Raw genomic sequence first — 24,702 nt, forward strand, 5'->3', positions numbered from 1 at the left:
ACTGAAAATGTCAAAGGGAAGTACTTCATATATACAGTTGTCGGCAGAATCCAGGCAGCTCAGTGATAGAATAAAAGGTGGTTTGTCACAGTCAGTTGTGTGGGATATGCTGCTAGGGACAGGAGCGTCATCGATCTTCTTAAATGATGACCAAGACATAGTTAAGAAATCTGAGATGCTTTCTGAGTCATCTGAGGCAGATTAAATTGATAATCATTAATAAATTGATTTCCTTGTTGAGGGGACAGGCTGCTGTTGCCTAAGTCTTCAAAAACTTGTCAAGTATTGCCATATCATGAACTTAACATATATGATCAATCACATCTTTGTATCTAGCCATGTTAATATTATAGAGTTGTTATTTTAATCTGAGTATTTAGACCAATGTAAATATATATTTACATATCCTTATATATATGTCCTATATATATATATGTCCTATATATATATATATATATCCATAAGAGTTTAGTTTCCATTATATATATGCTTATCTTGAAAAATCTCAATATTTGTAATTCAGAATATTGCATTTCCTGCAGCTGCTCTGAAGAGTTCTTCTACCCACTGGTTTGATTTATAATTTTATAAAGTAAGGAATCATGGAATAATTAGAAAAATATCAGTGACCTCTGTATATCTAAAATACTGGACCTTGTATATTAGATTTGGAGCTTAAAATACAAAGCCAAGTACCTTATTTCTAATAGTAGAATCTTTTTTAAATTTTTTTTAAATTTTTATTTATTTATGATAGTCACACAGAGAGAGAGAGAGAGGCAGAGACACAGGCAGAGGGAGAAGCAGGTTCCATGCACCGGGAGCCCAATGTGGGATTCGATCCCGGGTCTCCAGGATCGCGCCCTGGGCCAAAGGCAGGCGCTAAACCCCTGCGCCACCCAGGGATCCCCATAATAGTAGAATCTTTTAAGTATACATTTATATCAATCACTTCTTTTACCAGAAAGCTAGAATTCAGGGTTTTTGTTTTTTTGTTTGTTTGTTTTTTGTTTTTTGTTTTGGTGGTTGGCTATCTTTCCCCTTCCCCATGTCAGGGAGATGCCACTTTCTCAGGTGGCCACTGTCTAAAGGGACTGTTTACACCCAGTTTGCCAATAAGGAAATGAGGAAGGAACTCTGAGTTCAGATTTGATCTCCACCCAAGCCAAGCTCTGTTTTTCTGTGTTACTCAGAAACACAATGGGGTTTGTGTGTGTGGAGGGGAGATAACTGACAGAGCAACACAGGAGTGATTCTGGGAGGCTGGTGGTGCCATCTCCTTGGAGTTTCTCACTGTTGCTTCTGCCAAGAAAGGTGGTGCCGGGTCTGCATTTCCAGTTGAGGCCATGCAAGGAGCTCCCTGGACAAATACCACAGTTGTGTCTGCTCTTGGTGGAGATGTGCAAATCTCTGCCCAGGTGCCTGGGAATACCTGCCCATTTTGTTAAGGGAGGGGAATGTAGGTGCTGGAATTGTCACAGCATTGCCCTGAGATTTGTGTTCTCTGCTCTTTGTGCTTGCTCTCATCACACCATTGGTGTACCTTCTTGAATGACTGTTGTTTAGGTATCTGTGTCTCAAGAGACCAAGCTTTTGAAGACATAGAGTGTGTCTCTCTAGGTCCAAGTATAGTGCCTGGTTCATTGAGGCAAATGATAAACATGTGTTGAAAGATTCACTCATCCCCATCCATTCCCTTGGCAAAGAGAGACCTGGATGCTTAGGTGGCACTCTTATTCTAAATTTCTCAGTATTGTTTTTTTCTGTATTGTTATAGCCTGATGCTTTAACAGTGTTCTAACAAAATTGGCACCTTGCTTTGCTCCTATTAAGTATAGTAATTACTAATTATTAATGATTACCAATTAATTATTAATTAGTGGCTCCTATTCATGTATATATTGTAATTAATTTTATACTAGAGTTTTCTTCATCTGTTAAACAGATTTTATAAAATGGTAATGTTAGTACAGGATCAAGAGAGATGTCATTGCAAAAAGGTCTGGGGTCAATTGAAAGTATTTCTTGTAGAAATTTATAGAATTTTTTTTTAAAGAAAATGATCACATGTTGTAAGGCAGTGTTAATTTTAATTTTATTAAAATTGGAAACTTCATTTAGAAGGTATTAAAAAACTTGCTAAGATGAAGTTGAAAATAAGTTGCTAGAATGTTTAGCTAAAAGATTAATAAACATTCTTCTAAATTCATATTCTTCTACCTCATGCCTTCCCAAAACATTTTTTAGGAGGTGAGAATTAAAACTAGGTCAGTTAAGAGGTTAAGAATTTTTTATAGAAGTCGAGTAAACTCCCCAGAGACTATCCCTGTAGCCAGGGCATAATTTCCCAAGCCACTGAAGGTTAGGCCAGAGCAATTAATGATTCATTATACTGGTGAACAGCAGTCTTTTGCTTTACACAAGCAGAATTACTCGTGCTATTTCAGCTGCTTTGACCAAGCCTTTCAGGGTCATTTTGCTTAATTTTTGAGCATGTTTGGCACATAATAAGGATAAATGCCACTTCATTAAAATATAGTGGTAGCAACAACAACAAAAAAATCACTTGAATGTTTTTCTAAGCTTTCCCTTGCTAATAAAAGATGATTGCCCACAAAGTGAACATCAGGAGTAATGGGAATAATGTGGAGGACAGTTCTGTTGTAGGAGAAGATGATAATTTCAAAATCATAGCAAGGATAAGTTAGGATAGAGATATTTTTGGGTTAGAAATGCAACTCAGCTAGACTCAAAGTAGAGACTAGTTTTGACATAAGTGTCCTAAAAGCTTGCCAAGAAACAACTGAGCAAAGTGTTGAGCTGAGTAGCATGTTAGAAATATCTGGAAGTCCAGTAGGTAGTCTGAAAAGTTTGTTGATGTTCATATTATAATTTTTATATTTTATCCCATAGTGTTCTTTGGGGGAGATATTTTGAGATCCAAGTGAACTCCGTCTACCCCCCACCACACACACATATTTACAAGTAATTTGGAAAAAAGACAACCTGAGAAGGTGACTAGAATTCATGTCACTTTTATGTGTCTTCCGGAATGGGATTTCCCCTCCATGAACCTACATGTAGGTTGGTGATTAGTTCACCAACTCTTAAAGCCTTCAAAAGAAGTTTTGCTGTTAATCCAGACTAGCACTGATTTCCCTATCACAGTTATATTGAACTGATCTTCTAACAGAATCATGAATCCCTTCATGTGTAGTTCATGTTCTGCCTTTGATTGAGCTTTATCTGTGTAACTGCTCAAGGTGGCGAGAGCAGTTGTCTCTGCTATCATCCTTTTTGTGTTACAAGTTTGTACTGCATGCAACTGTGGATGCTGGTCAAGGGATACTGTGTCTGCAGAGCCTCTCCTGATTTTTTTTTTTTTTAAATGAGGAGAATATTATTTACAGCAGCTTGGTAAATTCAAAGGGTAGGTACTGTCTATTCCACTTTAGTGTTGAGGGAGCAAAAGGACAGATGGATGGAGTGACTTATCCAGAGCCATATGGCTAGGAAGTGATAGAGTTGTTTGTACACCCTGATTGTTAAGACTGTGCTCTTTCTCCTGCACGTCAAGTTGCTTGGGTTTCAACTTTGGTCTTCCACTGTCTTGATATTGGGAAGTATAGTAGGTGTACAGTAGCTTTTGCCAAAAGGATTGCATATTCTAACTGTGAGGTCCTTCCTGTAACAAAGAGTTGAGGCAGTTTCTGCACATGCTTTTTTCTTTCACTTTTCCCCCAACTTTCTATAACTTTTAAAACTTGTCCTGTAACCTTTTAAGATTCAATTCGGTGCTTACCAGGTGGCATCACCGCTGCCCAGGTGGACAAGCAGTGTAGACAGGAATGGGCAGAGTCCATGATGTCAAGGAACAGTGCCCCCCTGGGGCTTCACCCTTCCCTAGAGTCTGTAGGCAGCAGGTACTTTCTGCTTTTCTCAAGGGGGACTGTCTTCTGTATTGCCCTTCCTGAGCCTTAAGCTCATCCTAGGGATGACATCTGATCATCTTTGCTGTGGCCTAAGGGGTTCTGTTATTATTTTATCACGAAAGTTATAAGTACAAGCCCTTCTGCAAACTCAGGTTCTGCTGTGCTTGAACTGTGTGACCATGGACGTGCCCTGTGACTCAGCTTACCCTTCATCTTTGAAATGGGGATAAGTCATTGCTACACTGAGTTGTTGTGAAGACTAAATATGATGGCTAAAGTGGTTGGAAGAGGGCCTTCCACAAGTGAAGCACCCCCTAAATGTTAGCTGGAATTATTGTTATTCCTACTACTTAAAAAAAATAAAAGAGTAATAAAAGACTACTTGCCCTGAGGTGTAGCTAGGTGGCTTTTTGATTTATTTTTATTACTTATTTAGGTCTTTCCTGTGAAGGATCTTAGTTTTAATAGGTGCTATGTATGTGGGTCACAGCTGCTTTGGGCAGTCCAGCTGCTAGTTTTTTCATTTGGGATTTGAGCAAAACCTCTTTGAGGCGTATCCTTAGGTGCCCAGGCTGGTCTGGGTGGAAGTGCTCCAGGCTCCCTTTGTCACAGGGACTGGGTAGAGGTGCAACTCATGGTAGCTTTTGTGGCCACCTTAGCAGCTTTCTGCCCTGCTGCCAGCATTTCTGCTCTTGCTGTAGCTATTCTAGCTCTGCCACGACGCCCCCCCCCTCCCGCCCCGCTCTTGCTCATTGTATCCTTGTTAATGTGGTTTCTTCCCTGTTTCCAGCAGCAACAGCTCGCGGTCCAGAACAAGGAAAGGAATCAAATACCACTTGACATTTAATCATTATCTTTCAGTTGTTCAAAGAGAGTATTTAGTGTGATGCTTCCATCGAAATAGGATTTGTCCTCTTGAAAGTAGTCTCTGTGTGAAAGAATATACTAGGTGGGTCAGATGCAAACTGGTGAGAAAGAAAGGGCTGTAAAGTAGTCCAGTGGCCATTCTTCTGGCAAATACTTTTTCGAGGGTCACCAAGTACTGAGCAGGGGGTATAATTAGTGAACAAAATAGGCAAAAATCCCTGCCCTTATGGAGCTTACAGTCTAGAGACAGAGATTTTCAGAGCCTTTCCATGCTTCCCATTTTGTTCACATTAAAAGCCAGAGTGTTTGCAGTAATCTAAAAGGCCCTGCCAGATCTGCTGTGCACCCCTACCCCTTACCTTTCTGATCTCATTACAGGTCCCCTTACCTTATGGTCTCCATGATGTTCCTTGAACATGCCAGGCACACCCCTTTCTAGGGCCTGTACACTTGCTACTTCCTCTGCCTGGAGTGTTCCTCTAGACACATCAGTTCAGTGTCTTCTTCATATCCTGTGTCTAAATGTCACCTTTTCAGGGGAGCCCACCCTGACCAACCTATTTAAATATAACCTACCCACAGTTCAAACAATCCTGACCCCCTTTTCCTTGCTCTATTTTTTCCATAGTGTTTGCCAGTTTTTAACATATAATTTACTTATGTATGAGATCTAAGTTTGATGGAGGCAAGTATCTTAATTTTGTTCAAACCAAGTACTTACCAAGATCAGTAACTGGCGCATAGTAGGTATTCAATAAACATGTTGAGTGAATGAAAATGAGAAGTACTCCAGAAAAAATTATGAAGTGGTATATTAGTTTACAAATTAACAAAACCGGGATCCCTGGGTGGCACAGCGGTTTGGCGCCTGCCTTTGGCCCAGGGCGTGATCCTGGAGACCCAGGATCGAATCCAACATCGGGCTCCCGGTGCATGGAGCCTGCTTCTCCCTCTGCCTATGTCTCTGCCTCTCTCTCTCTCTCTTTGTGTGACTATCATAAATCAATAAAAAAAAAAAATTAACAAAACCTTGGTGACTTTAAAACAACAGAACTTTATGCAGAAGTCCAAAATCAAAGTGTTGGCACGACCATACCCCTCTGAAGGCTCTAGGAGAGAATCCATTCCTTGCCTCTTCCAGCTTCTGGTGGCTCTAAACATTCTTTAGCTGGTGGCCTGTATTTCTCTGGTCTCTGCCCTCATGTAGTCACATAGACTTCTCTTCTTCTGTGTCTCCCTTAAACTCCTTCTGCCTCTCCCTTAATAAGGATACACATAATCATACTTAGGGCCCACCCGCATAATCCAGGATGAGCACCTTCTCTCAAGATCCTTAAGAAATGCTTCTTGTCATATAAGGTAATATTCACTCTTGCCATGTAAGATAATATTTATAGACTCCAGGGATTAGGATGTGGAAATCTGTGGTTTTGTCTATCTCAAATCCTTTTTTGGGGCCATGATTCATTGCACTACAGTGGGTTTAAGGGGGTCTTTGGAAGAATTGTTGTCCCTGGTGTACCACCTAGTAGAACACTGAATGCAAGGAAAGCCAGAAGGCTACTCTCATCCATTTTCTTCTTTAACTGAAATTTTCATTGAAATTACACTTTTTTAAAAATTAAACACACAGAAGAGCACAAAGAATAATATTACAATTTCCATGTACTTGTCTTCCCCAGTTGTTAATGTGTTCCCATAGTTCTTCATATCTTCCACTGTCCTCTTATAAGGAAATAATCATTACAGATAAATTCCAAATCTCCTATCTTCTCATTCCTATTTCCTTTTCCTTCCTTATCCATCTAGAAGCAGTCACTATCATTAATTTGGCATGTGACCAATGTATGGTTTATGCAGTTAATAGTTACTGCTTCATAACTATTTATACATGGTATATGGAGTCGTGTGTGTTTGTGTTTTCTCCCTCTCTCATGGCTTCACAATATATAAATCTCAGAGAAGGCCTCTGGTTAGCCTAGCTTAGTACCTGTTGGATCAGTCTGTGGGTTCAGTAGATGGGGTATTCTGGTTGCTGAAGTCTGGAGAATATGCCTACCCCTATGGCCAGAGGGTCAGCATGCTTTGTTCTTGGGATCTCAGGTGTTGGAAGGATTGCTATAGGAATATATGGAAAAAGGATTTGAGGTAGACAAAAACACAGATTTCCACTTGAGTTTTAAGTTTGAGCTTGGACATTAGGTCCTCTGGGAAGCCTTCCTTGACTTCCTAGATCATACTCTGTGCCCTTGTACTTCTGATTATTGTAACCATTATCATGTAGTACCTTAAGTCCTCTCTCCTTCTCTTGAAGTGTGTTCACTCAGGGCGGAGACTGTGCTGCCTTGTTTACTGTTGTACTGTAGGAGATAGAAGGCCTGGCACACCATTGTGTGCTCAACATCTGTGCACCCGTGCTTCCTGTGAACAGGTTCCTGTGAGTGTTTGCACCTGCCTTTCAGGCACATTACATTCCTCAAGGCTCTTCTCACATCTTTTTGTGTATGTGGGTGATTTGGCCCTATTTGGGATTCCCTCCCTCCCTCCCTTCCTTCCTTTCTTCTGTGGTAAACAATTTCTTCTTTTTCTTTTTTAATAGTGAAAATTCAAGAAAAGATATGGTTGCTAAGAAGCAAACTCAGACTTCCTCTGTAAAGTCTTTTGAATTGAGCCCTGCCAGGCTGTTTTTACCCCACTCTCCCCTTAGCTCTATATGTGCACAGTAATTTCTTTCTAACCTCAAATATGCTATCAGCAGAATAATTTTTATGCAAATTTACTTCTGAATACCTTTTTAGTGTCAGGAGAATTTGGATTTCAGTAGATGTAAGATGTGAATCATTCTATTTGGCAGTACTGCTAATACTAATAGCGATAGTACTAGCAGTCACTGTGTAGTGAATGCTGTTTCTGTGCCGTCTTGTAGATGTCACCCTTACACCTGTTACACAGATGTGAAAACTGGAGCTTGTGGGGGCTCCGTGATTGGTTCAGGTTCTCTCAGCTCCTACTTGGGGGAACTGGAATGTAAAGTTGCACATGGACCCCAGAGTCACACTCCTGAAGACCATGCTCTACTGCTTTCTGTAACTGGGAAAGAAAAAGCTGGAGTTTGGTAATAGAAGAGGATATCAGATTGATCATAGTTAAGGAGTGATGTTTCTACCATAAAGCTTTGGTAAAAATAAAGAACATGAGGGAGAATCAACCCAGAGCTTAGAACAGAATTCCCATAGAATTCTCATGGCCTCTCTGAGGAGAGAAGCCAAGGTGTGTGTCAGAGGGACTGAAGCCACATACAGACGCATAAAGTGGCACCACATGACCTGAAATATGGGAGAAAGCATTTGAGAAATACAGATCATCCAGTGCTCTGTCTCTAGCACACTAGTTGGTCTTTGGCCCTGGGACTCTCACCACAATAAGTCATTCAACCATGAAGGCTTTGACTATGTGGATAAATAATCAGACAGAAAATAAATTTTCCTTAGAATACTTGCATGAAGCAAAAGCACAATGAATTTGTCAGCATCTCACTGAAGCTATGTGCGAAAGATAACCCGAGAAGTTGAGAGCAAGCAGGCAATGGAATCTGATCATATGCTACCATTACTATTAAAGATGTGTACAAGGCCATGGATACTACTTTTATTTGTGCTGTTTTAAATCTGTATATTCAAGGGCTTTGATAGGTTCCATCTAGACCTTAGTGTCTATCTCCTAACCCAGTATTTATTCTAGAGTCTTGTATTATTTAGCTCTGAATTCTCTTACCATGAATGTTTTTAGGAACTTAACCCACGGTTGGAGGAGATTACTGGTATCACTGAACCTGATAGGATAATCTGTGCTTTTTGTAACCTGTCTCCTATACCAGGTTACTCTAAGTGCCTCCCAGGCAGGGACACTGTTTTCCGCTTTTATGGTACCTGACTCAATTCTATAGTAAGTAAATACTCTACTGGTTTATATTTGGACTACTAGTGGCACTTGTATAATATGTCTGTGTTCTCAATGGGGTCATTATATTTCCATCCATAGAGGGCATCTGTAGGATAAATGGAGGGTATTAAAATCAGGCTGGGTTTTATCCCCCTCCAGGTTGCATCACAGCGCATTAGCTCAGTGGACCTCTCATGTTGTAGCCTGGAGCATCTGCCTGCCAACCTCTTCTACAGCCAAGACCTCACTCATCTCAACTTAAAACAAAACTTCCTAAGGCAAAATCCCTGCCTGCCAACTGCCAGGGGGCTCAACGAACTGCAAAGGTGAGCATACAAAACTGGGTAGCTTCTGATTGTTTCTTGAATATTCTGGCTTAAAAAGCTAAAAAAGCGTGTAACCTTTCTCGTTCAGAGGGCAGAGTAATAGGATTTTATGAAAGTAAGGATATTATCAATTCCATCTGAATTTTTTTCAAGGTCCCTGCCTTTGAAATAAATGATTTATGATATTCATTAACTGGATAGATTTATGTAAGAAGAAGATTTCTCTTGAAAACACTTGATCTACAAATGAATCTGTGTGTGATATCTGTTACTTCTGAACTACAGATTAAACTATTACTTTTGAAAGTTATAAAAAGTACATTTTTTTTCTGTGAAAAAACATTTCCCTACTAGTTTAAGAACTAAGGTTTAAATCCACTAATACCAGATCATCTGGGTGATTAGCGTGTAGGTTTCAAGAGTCTACTGTTAGATGAAAACAGTCTGCTTTGTAACTGGAGAGAAGGGACTTTATTTGCATGTACCTAAAACAGATTTAAGAATTTACTATATTCATTTACTTTTTAGAGCAACAATCATTCTTGATTCTGTGGTAAATTAAGCCTCTTATATATTTGTTGCAGATATATGACTATAACCGCAGAAGACTGTAACTCTTAAATAAACAATGAATTGTTCATTTGTTCTAAATGGCAGATAATGATCTGAGATTAAACTATGGTAACACCATCATGATTATGTGTTCATGGTTTTTAATATTCAGGAAGAATAACCCAGTATGTGTTTATTATAAAGTTTGTGCTATGTGTAATTGGAAAAGAGGAGACTGTTCTAATGGTCTTTTCAGACAAATGTGAATAGTCTTCTTTGATACTATACCAAAACTTGACAAGTAGTCATTTCGTAAATGTTGATTCCAGCATTGAATCTAAAACCCTGTTGTTAAACTTTAAAAAATTATTTTACATTAGCTTCTGTTGATCTTTCTTGCACTTTGATTGGGTCCTTGCCCATGCATCATTTTTCTGCATTAATTATTGGTCATTTGGGAAATACTGGTTCATTAGATAATGGAGATATTCCAAATGTTAACGCATTTTATTGTGCAATTTTAAGATATCACAGTTGTTAATACCACCACTGATCTCATCAGAAAAATCTTTAAGTATTGGGAAGTTCTCAAGTTCACGGTGGAAGTAAGTTTTCCAAAATTTTGATTTTCATTTGGAAGCTTGAAGGCTGTCCTTGGCAACAAATACCGTCAGTTGTTTTTCCTGAAATGACCTTCTCACTTCATTGTAGAGAAAATGTCTGCCAAATACCCAAGTCTGAATAATGAATTTGTCAGTTGTTCTTTCACATAAAAGTGATATTCCATGAATTATTGACTAGTTTGGCTCACGGCTCAGATAATCATACAAGTGTTTTCTTTGAGATAACCATCATATTTTACTATACAGCAGAGGTGCTTTTTGTGTACTTCCCATTTTGTCTCCCAGAAAATAAAAAAGATGTATTCAGAGGTCAAGATGTAATACAAATAACTTTGTTACATTGTGAAGGACATTTCTAAGTAAAACTAGCATTTCAAATTATTATTTTTAGATTTATTTTTAACTGAAATATAGTTGACATAGATTTGTTTCAGGTGTACAGTGTAGTAATTTGACAATTACAAAATGCTCACAAGTTATCCTCTGCCACTGTACAAACTATACACTATTGTAGTATTATTGACTGTATTTCCTGTGCTGCATACAAGTAATTTTAAAGAGTACTTTTGCTATGATTACCTGAAGAAAAGAATATGGTGAAAACAGACCGTTGGGTGCTGCACTTATTTAGTTATTTAGGCAGTAAGAACTCCAAGAAGGATATTGTGCTCAAGCACTTCCCTCCTTTTTCCCTGTAGCAAATGGGTACAATGAGAGGAAACCACAGTGAAATCCTTGAACTTCAGTTTTTATGTGCCCTATGTGTTGATAATAATAATTTTACTGACACGACCATAATAAAGTTACTATGATTTTTCTGCCTAAGTATTAATTATATCATGATTCAGTCTGTTTTTGAAGTTTAAAATGATTTTGAAATATTTTTGTGTTTTTTTTTTTTTTTTAAGATTTAGTTCATTTATTTGAGAGAGAGCGCAAAAGTAGAGTAGGGGAGAGAGAAAAAAGTGGGGAAGGAGGGAGAGAGAATCTGAAGGAGACTCCCTGCTGAGCTCTGAGCCTGACACAGGCTCTGATTCCAAGACCCTAAGATCATGGCCTGAGCCAAAATCAAGAGGACATCAACTGACTGAGCCACCCAGATGCCTCTTGTGTATTTCATAGCAGTGCAGGCTTCTGCATTTCCACTACAGAACTTCAAGAACTTGATATCCTACTATTGAATACTAAGACGTCAGCAAAGGGGCATTAGAATTCATTCAAACCAAAGCTCTCATTTTAGAGATGAGTGAATTGAGAATATAAATGTCAAATTCAGATTAATAGTTAGTTACCTGCTGTGAGGCAGTGTAGGGGGATCAGACTGGGGAATGATCTGAAGAGGATTTCAACCATATCCATCATATTTATTTCTTTAAAAAAAATAGAAGCAAATATGGCAAATAGTAATACTTGAAAAAGCTAAATAATGGATATTTGGATGATCATTATTTTTTTGTATTTCTCTATTTGCGTGTTTCATGATAATTTCAAAAATTTTTTTTAATTTCAAAATTTAAAACCTAGACACAAAATCAAAATGCTTCTCATTCCATAAGGAAATACGATGCTCCCAAAGAGCCAGGATTTGTGAACTAAACAAATAAATACCCAGGTGAAAGGATATTTGGGACATTGCCCTGCTTGTTTTTTAGTTCTTTCAGAGCTTTCTGATTGGCTTTCTATATCTGTGGATCCTACATCTGTAAATTTCTTTATAATTCTCCCCCTTCTCCTGTGCTCCTCATCCCTCAGCATATGGCCTCTCCACCAGCTGTTGGAGGAAGTACTTCTCTGCTCTCACCTGGATCTGGCAGGAGCTTTGTGTCATTCTCCTGCTCTAATACACCCTCTCTCGTTTTCTTAGAAGTCTGCTATTTTGTACATTCCTTGGTTTTGTTTTGTAGTTTAAAATTTAAACTTCTTTTTCCATCAGAATAACATCCTATGTAGATTTTTAAAAAAATCTTAATAAACAACAAGACTTAAAATAAGATATATGTGCATGGAACTCCAGCCCATCCTTAAACCCCAGCCCTGCCCCAACCACTTTTGAGTCTTTTGGCTCTTTTTTGCTATTTTCCTCCACCTTCAAAAGTACTCTGGATGTATTGCTATTTTAGGTTGGTGGGTTTTATTTTTTTTGTTGTTTTGTTTTGTTTTTTTTTGCTATTGGACATTATATATTGACTTAGTATGGAAGGTGAAGATTTAACTCTTTGACATTGTCACACCATCTGCACAAACTGCTGCTCCTCCTGTTCCCTCAGTGGATTCCTGTCAGTTTGTCCTTATTGTGAGCGTGGAGCTGTGGGCCACATTTAAGGCACTTAAATGCAGTAATTATATTTTCTCTCTTGTGCTGGCTGGAGAGTAATCTCTCACTTGTGTACTTTTTTTCTCTAGTCTTCTAAGTTTTCTGACAGAACTCTAACATTCTTCTTGACACCTTTTTCTTGGACACTTCTTTCCTCCCAGAGTTAGGGTAGCTACCTGCCCTGTAAGCCTGCTGCACAGCTGGCGTCCTCAAATGACCTTCTGTCATTTTCCTGGTGGTTCTCATCTACTCTGTGTTGGACCTGGAGTTTGCTGACATCTAGTAACTTGAAGAAAGACTTACTTTACTTCCTCTTTTTAATGGAATACCTTCCTGAGAAAAGAGACATGGGAGACCAATTTATAAGACACTTTGCATATCTGAAAATATTTTTCTCTCCCACTTGGATGGTTACCTTGGCTGGCTTCTAGGTAGGAAAACATGTACCCTTAGAATTTTGAAGCTAGTGTACCCTTATGATCTAGGGGCTATAGTTGCTATTAAAAAGTGTTATGCTGTTCTGATTCCTCTCCTTGTAGGTGATCTTTTTTCCTCTTTTGTTTACTTGTTTGTTTTAAACAACCTCCAGAAGATTTTAGGATCTTCTTTTTATGGCACTCTATTAATTTCATCCATTATGAGGGACACTCAATCTGAAAAAATTATGTCCTTCAGTTCTGGAAAACTTTCTCATTCTGTTTTTTGATCATTTTCTTCCCCATCTTGGTTTTCTCTTGTCTTCCCCTGAATTCCTGTTAGTTAGGTGGGACCTCCTTCTTTATCCTCTAATTCTGTAATTTTCCTATCTCTTTGCCTTAATGCCCTATTTCTTGACAGATGTTCTCTACTTTATCTTAACCCTTCTGAAGTTCTGCTGTCTTTATTTTTCAATAGCTCTTTCTTGTTTGTTTTTAATTTGTGTGCATTTTAATAGCATTCTCATCTTTTTTTCATGGGTGCATGTCTTCTGTTTCTGAGGAAATTAAAGTTATTTATGTCCTTCTTGCACTGTTTTCCCCCCTGTTTGTGTAGGTGTCTGACTGTTGTGTTAGAAAGGTAACTATTTGGTGACCCTTTGCTCTCTGTTCCTATTTAATGGTAAGTCACTGAAGTGAGTTGGGTACCGTGATATGTGGGCAGTGCTTTTCCACCATATAGCTTCCCTACCACGGCTATCAGGGGTGAGCTCGTGGTTTCACTGGGGGAACTTCCAGAGACAATATCTGTGGATCTTTTGCCTAAGGCATGTCAGTTTTACTTGGAGGAATCCTTTGGTCTTCTCTGTGGGCAATGCATGCCAAGATTCAGGAAGCAGAATGATTGGAAGACAGCTGGAATCTCAAGGTATAGTGTGTGGATTTTTAATTGTTCCCTGTTTTCAGAACAGTGTTTTCTACTCTGCCTGAGGTCTTTGTGCCAGAGACTCTCCAGTTCAGTTTCTTCCAGGGAACAAACTGTCTTCTGCTGGAGCTGGGGAGAGGATCTGGGGTCTAATTCTTCCTTGTATGACCTCATGAAGTCTTTTTGTAGAAGTATAACAAAAACATAGAAAAGGCAGAAGTATAAGTGCACAATTTGGTGGGTTTCCACAAAGTAAACACATCCATGTGACCAGTACCTGTATGAGAAATAGAATATCTAGCACCCCAGAAGCCTTCCTGTGCTCTCCTCTAAGTATCCCAAAGATAATCACTATCCTAACTTTTAACACCATAAATGAGTTTTTCCTGTTTTTGTACTTGATATAAATGGGTAGGTAGTATGTAGTGTTGTCCAACTTCTTTCATTTATGGTTTTTTTTTTTTTTTTTTTTTAAGAAAAGCAAACAAAGCATATGAAGGTACACATTACTAGTTTGTACTTTATTGGGTACAGTATAAAGCCATGTCTTTCACTTAAGGTGGAAGATTTTACAGTTTTATACTGCAACAAAAGTTTCTGTTTTCTTTCTGTTGCTTTATGCCTGGGGGAGATGGAATGAGGGAACTTGGTTTGTGGGGGGCTTCTGAGCAACTGGTGAAGCTGCTGTTGTGTTGCCCTTTGGAAAACAAATGGGCTTTAGGCCATTTTTTTTTTCTTTTCTACCATTTATTACTATCCACATTGTCCAAGAAATGTTTTATTGCAAAGTTCTCAAAGTAATGAATCTGTAAGTATGTAATACACATACACGCACTTAGTGCTATATTATAAGTTATAATATATATTTTAAACTAACAGACTCCAAAAAATTAATGTAGCTTTTATATTCCGATAAAATTAATATACATTTGAGATATGCCATATATTAGTTGCTTATTTTTATTCATGCATTTAAGGAATTTGTGCTAATTTCGAGTGTATGTTTCATTGTGAATATGTTAGAGAGGTACCAGAGGGGGACTTATTTTGTTTTTACCTAAGTTTCAGGGAATGAATTTTTAGATTACAAAGTTAGGGTAGATATCCAGGGAGTAACTTTAAGTACAGTGCATTTATAACAGGTAGGAGTTCTGTGACTTTTTCTCTTAACCACATATCCCCTTAATTTTTCTTCCTATTGGAAATTCTTGCCTTAAATAAATGAGCTGTTTTTACAGAACATTTACGTTGGTATTTCCAGCAGCATTCTAAATCTGGAAAGATGGCATGCTGATGTACACACATAGGCCAGCAGTTTCAGAGGGAAAACATTGTTCTTGGAACGACCACTGTTTGTTTTTCCTTTATTGGCATTGGAACTCTTCAAGTTAGTTTTCAAAATATAGAGGAGAGGCAAAATCAGAGTGATTTTTGGTAGTTTAATGGTTTCTTTCCTGATGATGTATGTCACTATTAATTATGCATTATTTACCTCTATTTTATTAATAGATATAGTACTTTACTTGCAGTAGCTACATCTCCATTTAGATGACCCAGATGGTATTAGTACTAAGATTATTATTATTTGCAATGGAGAATTTTAAAAAATAAAATATAATAAACTTCTTTATAAAGTCATGAAGAGGATGACCTTTTTGCTGGTTTAAGTTCGAGGAATATAACTTTCCTTCCCATGTCTTAATTTTATTGTTTTTAATACTGTACTAAAGCAGTATGAACTTACTTGTGCAAAATTAAATTAGGGTTCAAACATATTACTGTACTGATAAATCTAGCTCTTTTAAAATTACCATTTATTAAGGTTTTGTGGGTAATAATACTGCATTAAGGGGTCTAGAGCTTGTAAGGGATGACAGATCAGAGAGTTCTTTTATGGTAATAGCACAGTGTTTCAAAGAACAAGCTCAAAAGCAATTTGATGTTAATAATTTGTATGTACCTGTTTCTGGTAGCTTTGTCCATGGTACTTGGAAAGTTTGCTACTTCATTTAAACTTAAATATCCTCATCTTAGATAATTTTAATTTATTAATCACTTCTGCCTATCACTTTTATAGATAAGCCTATGTTTTAATATTTGACAAATTGGTAATAATTAAAACATACTTAAATTGCTTAATTCTGTATTTTGAAAATTAGACAAAGTATATAATAATCACTCTCTTAAATACAAATTGATTATGTTTCAGTTGTTTTGATGGCTGGTGGTTGTCTGTCACTTCCACCCATTAATAAGGGAAGCAAATCTGATTTCCAGCTCTTGCTATTTATAGGTGAGTTGGTATAGAGAAACAAATTTAGCACAGCTAGAGGGGCCCAGCAAGTTCTAGGAATGGAGTTGCTTTTTTCAGTAGGAGGATTATTAACTTTAATTTCAGTGGAAGTTGGGGTTTCAAATTATTTGGTAAATTATGTATGTCTACAAAATTTTTAATGTATTTTTTACCAAATGTGTTCCTAAAATAGGCCAAAAAAATATAATTCCCCTTAGATTTACCACCTTCAGACTTTTTTTTTTTTTTTTTTAACATTCTTCTTTGGATACTGAACTTTGTTATTGTTTTGTTACTATGCTCCTCACAGTTTCACAATATTTTATGCAATAGTTAAAACTGCCCTCCCAAAGATGTAATGCGTAGGAATAGCAGTATTGCTTCAACTTGTAAACAATTTGATGTTGCATTTAATTTTTGTCTGAATGACTTTCAGTGTAGGTACTGATTGTAAGGAAAGAGTTGACTTCAGCCTGTCACCGTTTTTGGTTTTTGTTTTTGTTCTTTTTTTCTTACTGTTTTCTGTATTTATCTTGTTTGCTTTGAATTCTTAGGGAGCAGGGATCTGTTCTTCCTCAGAGGAAGGATCTACTACCAGATGGGCCATTAAATACCTACGTGGTAAACGAATGACTGTGTGAACGAATGACTGTGGTGATGGAAATTGTCTTTATTCATTCAGCTATGTGTTAAGTATATCCTCTTTCTTTGCAAAAGGTATTTGTAGCCATGTGTAGAAGGAAGGGAGGCTGGTAATTAATCCTTAATGTGTTTCTTTGGTTGAAGTTAAGATGAGAGAACAGCCTGTGGGGTTAGGTGATTCAGAAAAGATTACAAAGATGGTAAGAAGGGATTTGAAGTTGGAAAAGGAAACATTAGATTTTAAACAGACAATATGATATTGGACTGCTTTAAAAAAAAAAAAGTCTACGAGTCTATTCACCATTCTCTAAACATACATCACCTTCACCTTGCAAAGGAATGTGCCTCTCCTGCTTCTCATCCACGAGACTACCCAGTGAAACCTCCTTCCCTTCAAAGCACGTTTGTAGTGACCTTTGCTTTTTGAAGCTTTTAGTTATTTCCCATTTCCATGTGACCTTTTTGTCTTCTGAGTTGTTAGCTTTCTCTGTACTTGATGCATTTACCAAGTATACCTTTTATAATAAACAATTGAAAACTTCAAAAATCGCCATCTACGTGAACTCCTTGAGATCAGACATGGAGTTTCCTTATCTTTGTCTTCACTCTCTGCTTCTCCCCCACCCTGTATTTAGCCACAGGATGTAATACATGGCAAGCCCCTTAATAAATATTTGTTGGATTGAATTGTTAGTTTTCCCACCACCAAGGATAATCAAAAGGAATGTGATCCTAAAACTTTCAGAAAAGAGCATCCAAAAAATGCTTTAAACATTGGCACCGGGATCCCTGGGTGGCGCAGCGGTTTGGCGCCTGCCTTTGGCCCAGGGCGCGATCCTGGAGACCCGGGATCGAATCCCACGTCGGGAGCCTGCTTCTCCCTCTGCCTGTGTCTCTGCCTCTCTCTCTCTCTCTCTCTGTGTGACTATCATAAATAAATTAAAAAAAATTTTTTGAAAAAAAAAAAACATTGGCACCATTTGGTATGTTTAGTGCTTGAGGTGACTATTTTAAGCCAACAGTAGTCCTTTAGAATGATTGTAGATCAATCGTGTTACATTGTATGGCACCTGGAGATCAATTTCAAAAACTTAGGAGTTAGTGTATAATTGTATCTTATAGACTACGGTATAAAATGGGTATAATGTAGCCTAAAATAAGGTAAAGATTACAGTTACCTCCAGGTCAAAGACAGCATGAGTTAAAGACTTGGAGGAAAGAAGTGATTTGTTACCTGTTTAGAAGCAAAATGTGTTTTAGCTGAAAAGAAGAAGAGGGATGTTCAAATGGGAGAACAGTGAGGAGAAGGAATGAAGTTAAGTTGGGTGTGCAAGTGTGTGGGTGGAATAAAATGAAAGCTATGAAGAAATGAGCATTGAGAAACTCATAATTATGCCAGGAATTTATCAAATACCTTCTTCTTAGAAAGAAAGCTCAATATTCTACATTTTTAATCTCCATGGAATGGAAAACAAATGACCTTATTTCCTACTCTGTTCTTTTGGGGACCTTGGCATTCCAGAGCTACCAAGTTATTCATGTTAATTACTTACCCATACCAAAAGTTCGTTTCCAGGTTTTTAAAGAGAGATTTTAATATTAATGTTTTTATCAGTAATTTCTGAAAACTCCCTTTTAATGGGAATAGTGATGATTCATTAACAGTAGAATCAGGAGCAGCATGCTAAAATGTTTTTGCAGCTCATTTGCCAGACAGAACTGCAGTACTTAGCCCAATTTCAGCTTCTTTGAAGATGCTCTGCCATATAAAAAAATACTACAAGTGAACAAGAGTTAACTGCTGCCGAAAGGATATGGCCAATGTATTAAAGAACACTTAGTGCAAGTGCTGCTCAGGGATGAATAACCTTGGGATGGAATTTCCACTACTGGGGTTTGGTGAGTCTTGCCAAGTGTGTAAGGAATTTCATAGACTAGGTCTAATGCCCTTCTCTCTGTTAACTCTTCCCAACACTGGAAGTTCCTTTATGATACAGCTTGCTTTTCAGATGGAATTTTGATCCTCTTGGGAAGCTTTCCATTTCTCACGATTCCCATTTTCCTCCCTGATCAAAGGAAAACCTTTCCATAGTGCTTGGGGCGCTGAGATTGTGTAGCCTTTGGTCTTCCCCTTGTTGTGGGCTCTCGACCTCATTTCTGAAAATAATAGCCAATTTTCCTCTTCCCTCACATGGTGCATGTAAAGGAGGGAGCTCAGAAAGAAACAAAAGATTTCTTTATCAGCCAGACTGTATTAAATTACAGTCTGCCCTGTTGACTTCTTGGGATCCTTTAAGATGTTTAACCTTTTTTCCCACTTAAATAAAAAGAAAGGAGGGATCTTCAGAAGCCTTGGCTTCATTCCAGTGAGGCGATTGTATTCTGGCCAATTCCATTCTTCCATTTGTTCTAGTTGAGCTCTTTGCTATACTCTGCAAGCTTTAACTTAACTGCAAGCGGTTAAAGTTGAACACAGTATTTGTAGGTATTTGTTATTCTGAGTGGTGACCAACTTTTCACTCTGCATATAGCTCTTGGACACAGTGATAAGCATGTAGGGAGAGGCCCACCAATGATGCTTATTTTGTGGTTTTTGATGATGAAGTGTTGTCACGACTTGGGAGCACAATTACTGTTGTTCCTGATGACTTCTGAAAAAAAGAAAAAAAAAGCCAGAAAACCCTTGGTTGCCAATGGGAGAATGCTGAGGGAAACTCAGTAATGCCCCCTTCTCCCTCTCTCCTCTGCCTCAGGTCAGACAGCCACAGCTCACTCCTGAGCTCCTTCTGACCACATACATGCGTCACTTTGGAAAACAAACGATCCATGAGAGTTGTTATGCCTTAGAGTGCCTGTAATACTGATGTCGCTCACCATGCTCTCCATAGTAACAGAGCTGTGAATGGGAGGAGTCACACACCTGCTGTCATTTCCCGAGGGGTGGGGAGGTGGGGGGGTAGGATGATGGTGCCATTGCTGGCAGGATATTTCACAGTGGCTTCTCTCAAGGAGGGCACACCCATCCCTCCCTGGTGATGTGTTTGGGAAATGTAATTAACAAGAGAACCTTAGGGCAAGTCTGACTTTCCAAATAGTTTTCTTTTTTCCAATTGTAAGATTTCTGTCAGAATGCATCTTTCACCCCACAAAGAGCAGTAGAATGTGTGTGTGTTTAGAATGGAAGCACAACAAGGAAAGCAGAGGTGTTCTGTGACTTGCATGATACATACAAAGCCATGCATCCTTGCAGAGATGATTTCACTCCCTTATTCAGATTTTTCATAGGTAAGTAGCAGCGTCTTCATCTGGAATTCAAGGCGCTCTGTACTTTATGTGCCCTTTAAGACCACAGTTCTTACTGCTTAACGCAATCATTTGCTCAGTGTTTCCTAAGTATAAACTGTATTTTTTGCCTTCCAAATCAGTGTTTCTCAAAATGTGATTTATGAAATACTTACCTCAGGATCACATGGAGGTATTTACAGGGAACGGAGATACCTTCTTTCCCTGCCATCCTTGCAGAGTCAGAACCTCTGCTGATGAGACCCAGGAAAATGCATTTTTAACAGCATATGCTAGATTTGAGAAACGGTCAGGTCATCCTGTTCTCCAAATTTGAACGTTCTCTCTTTCAATCCCCATCTCCCCATTAAACTCTTGTTTGTGTCCCTTGGCCAAAGTGAGTTTTCTCTTCTGTAAGCACTTACTATTTTTGTTTTTGTTTTCCAGTGAGTTTTCACCTTGTGCTTTGTATTATAACAGCTTTGCTCTCAAACTATTTTTAAGTTCCTGGAGGGTGAAAACTGTATGTAATTCACATTTGTATGCTTCACACACCTTTGTGCATAGTAAGAACTGAGACAAAGTTTAGTGAATGGATAGTTCAGAGTTTTATCATACCTAGTAAACTTTGGGTATTGGATTTTTTTCTATTAACCAGATATCCTTGGTTTATTTGTGATGTGAGCTTAAGCTACTCCCGTCTAAGCACATGTTCATGATATAATTATTCTCTTTGACCTTAGCTTACGTTCACTTTCTCCTTTGGTAATCTGGTATCTTTGTTAGAGATGTTATCTGGTTTTCATTTTTATATGTCCATATATGACTCAACTGGGAGTTTATCCAAGTATACTTTATAAATCTTCTCCTTTTTTCCCTTTTGAGAAGAGGAATGGAAATAGCGATCTGTTTTCTGCTTTTTGCAGAAATATTTTTTACATTTTTGTTCTTTGTCCTACTAGTACGGTGGTTAATATTAAACATCTCTTGAATGATGTTGTAATTGAATTGGTTCTGGGCAGATCTCTTAGTAAGAAAATGAGAACAGATAGTCATGGATAAAATGAGTAAAGAAACCATTTCATAGGAAAGATATGTTTAGCTGTAATATAGTAACATACCTCTTGTTTGTCTTCTTAATCATTATATTGCCAATTTATAAAAAATCAGAAAATGACAGATTTATGCTGCTTGTGACTCATTGTTTTGATGAATTTAGTTAGTGCAGAGTTACTGTAGATTACTGTAGATCTAGTGACTGCTCTTTCCACATGATTACCATCTTATGATTTGGAGTGATTTTCTATAAAATATACTTCCTTGATTCATGGGAGCCTGCCCCTTTCGTCTCCCTACCCCCACCTCCCTGTGGGTAGGAGCTCTCTTACTGGCTACATAGGGTTAACTTAGCCTAGGTCTGGCACAAAGTAAGTGCCAATAAGTGCCTCCTATTTGAATCATTTTAAAAGAGGATTAAAATAGAAATGTCTCTCTTTAGGGAATGCTTTAATTTGCATCCCAGCAATATGTCCATTGTAATCGTTGCCAATATGAGTGTTCTCGATTTCCTTGATTATTATTTTACAAAAATTATGTCTGTGAATTGTAGCTTTGCTATACTTATTCTGTGGCAATTCTTAAGCAAATTTTTCTCAAATATAGTTTTATCCAAGGTATGCATACATTTATTTTTGTTTTCTAGTTATATGAAAAGGTGATATGCCTGTTTTGCTTGTACTGAGAGTCATTAATGGTGATTAGGATTAAGATAGAATGGTTTCTGTTTATTTTGGCTCAAGCATTGAGAAGCTGGTTGTGTGCCACATTAGCATTTGTACATTTGTACGCATGCTGAAACTACCAGAAGACCCTGGCAGGTGTTCACTGGCTCCAAGGCTGGTGGACTTTGTCCTGAAGGGACAACAGGAAAAAAAATCATTGCACCAAGAAGCCGAGAAGTCACCAATGAGAGTTCAATCCCAGGGCATCAGAGTCTGAGGGTGTGAAAGCTAAAAGGAGCTGAGTCATGACTTCTGAAGAGTAGATGTTCCTAGCAATCCTGAGGTAGGCCCAGTAACTTAAATGTGTCTTATGCCACTGCAGCCACAGACAAGTCTGAAAGGAACATAGGGCAAAAAATATTCTTTCTCTCCTTCTATATCCAGGAAAGACAGCTTTTGAAGTCTTTTGCAAATTGTTTTGTTCTCTTACATAAATACTATAGCTCTGGCTGCCCTATGTCATAATACCTGGATTAGGGCAAATATATTAAAACAAGGCTGTAGGACGAAGTTCACGCTAGAGGAATCAGAATTTAAAGTGCAAGGAGGATAAATTAAGAAGTTGCTAACTGACATCTCTTTCACTCACTGATTTAACTAATCCTTCTCAAGAGAAAGTACATTTAATACACATTTTTTAAAAAGTACTTTGATACTCTTTCCAAGATGTATCCTTCTACAGATAAAAGGGACAAGTTACTCTGTCAGATGAATTGTTTAATTGAAGCATCTTATGGGCTCCAAGCTACAAGGTGGGCTCTTGGGAAGAACAAAAAAGCAAGGCATTTGATTTTATAAATTCTCTTGGAAAAAAAGAAATAGAAACAAAAAGTAAACGTAACTTGTTTTTACCTATGCTTTTCTCTTTGTTTTGTTTGAACAGTAGTAGGCTATTTTTTCTTGTTCACTCTTCCCCTAGTGTTATGAAATTGAATGAATATTGAAAATGGTGATTAATTTAAAAAATGGTGTTGGCATAATTAACTACTAGACCAAAAAAAAAAAAAAAAGTAGATTTCTACCAAACAACACATGTAAGAAATAAATGCCAGGTGCAATAAAGATCTGAATGTACAAAATGGAATACATAAATACTAGGAAATATAGTGCCATCATTTGTGCCATCTTCTGGGATGTGAATAAGAGGACCTTCCCAAGCAAGGTGAAAAATATAGACTCCATAAAGGAAAAGATTGCCAAATTTGAACAAATAAAAATTAAAAATAGTATGTGTGCTGAAGTCATTAACGGAGTGGAGGAAAATGAACAGAAGGCTGGGAGTATCATGTGACACATATGCAGCATATGACATTGGGTGTGGCAGTTAATATTCAGGGAGCTGTCCTACAAATTGATAAGCTAAAGACAACCCAATAGAAAAATGGGCAAAAGATATGAATATGTATTTTGAAGAAGATGAACTTCACAAAAAGATACCACTTTTTGCCCATCAGATTAGCCATACTGGAAAGAATGCTCACATTAAATGCTAGCAAAGGGAGCATGGAAAGGAATTGGGAGTTTGAATTTCTACAACATTTTGGTAATTTTGCAGTACATACTAAAATTTAAATTATACGTATTTTTAGACCTATCAGTTACACTTTTAGAAATACAGGTTCACAATCCCTTACCCAATCCCTTACCCAAAACTCTTTAGGCCATTTGTGCTTCAGATTTCAGAGAGTTTCAGATTATTAAAGATAAATAGCACATATATTATATATTCTGTAACACCTCTAGCATGCTTTGGGACTCCATAAGCAGACACATTTATATATCTAAAGAGAATAAATTCACATTAATATATCAGTTCAGGTCTGCTTTGGTCACCACATGAATCAGTGAAAATTTTTTCACTTTTTTAGAGCCTGTTGGATTTCAAAATTATGGGTAAATCATTGGGCACCCATAAATACTGCAAAATGAAAGCATTGATGCACAGATGGATATGTTGAATTATTCCTTATAGCAAAACAAAACAAGACTGGGAGTACTCCTAATGTCAGTCATTGAAGGGATGGGATCAATTGTGGTACCTTTGTGCTCTGTGTATTATGCAGCTATCAAAAGAGTGAAACTTTTACCTACTGTCTCAGAAAGATGATTTGTTTATAGTAGATGAAAAAACAAGTTATAGAAAAAATGTGAGTGATATAATCCCATTTAAAACATGGGGGAGGGAGGCTATCCTATTTATGCACATATGTGTTTTATAAGGAGGAGAAGCTTTCGAAGTCTGTATACTAGACTTGATGCTGTTTAACTCAGGGGGATGGGATTTGGAAGGAAGTAGGAGAGACTATTAATGTGATCTTTATATGCTTCTATAGTTTGACTTGTTAAAATGAGCATGTATTATTTTGGTAATCAAATAAAAGCAATCCTCTTAAAAGCTAATATAGTGAGTATTCCCAAGCACTGACAGTCTGGCAGCTCTCCACTAAAGTCCAGCCACTCTGAGCCATTAGAGAACTGCTTTTCATAATTAATGGAAAGCAGGAGACTAAGCCCAGAGCTAGACTTACAACTCCAGCCCTCGAGTAGGTCCTTCATTACTTAATATTGGAGCCTAATAATTTCCAAAGTGTATTAGCGTGTTCCCCCACAGGGAAAAAACAAGTGAAACATAGACTGTTACTATGAAACGGAAATCCAGTCACCAGGGAATCTTTTTCTAATTGACCCACTTGTAGTGAATAATAACTCCAGAAAATAATATTGATTTCTCTCTGTTAGAATCATTGAGTAAAACAAGCATGGTTTCCTCTTCATGAACATAACATGTGACTCCCATTTAATCACAT

At 37.7% G+C, this 24,702-nt stretch overlaps 1 protein-coding gene across 1 annotated transcript in view; it reads left to right on the forward strand.

Moving 5' to 3' along the window:
- The window catches only part of PHLPP1 (PH domain and leucine rich repeat protein phosphatase 1), a 208,557-nt gene that overhangs the window by 120,163 nt on the left and 63,692 nt on the right, over positions 1 to 24,702 (forward strand). Inside the window, exon 4 of the mRNA XM_072758046.1 lies at positions 8,901 to 9,067. Coding sequence (XP_072614147.1) covers positions 8,901 to 9,067 — 167 coding nt within the window. The remainder of the gene's footprint in view (positions 1 to 8,900; positions 9,068 to 24,702) is intronic.

This window comes from Vulpes vulpes, chromosome 5, assembly GCF_048418805.1.
Source record: "Vulpes vulpes isolate BD-2025 chromosome 5, VulVul3, whole genome shotgun sequence".
Lineage (NCBI taxonomy): Eukaryota > Metazoa > Chordata > Mammalia > Carnivora > Canidae > Vulpes > Vulpes vulpes.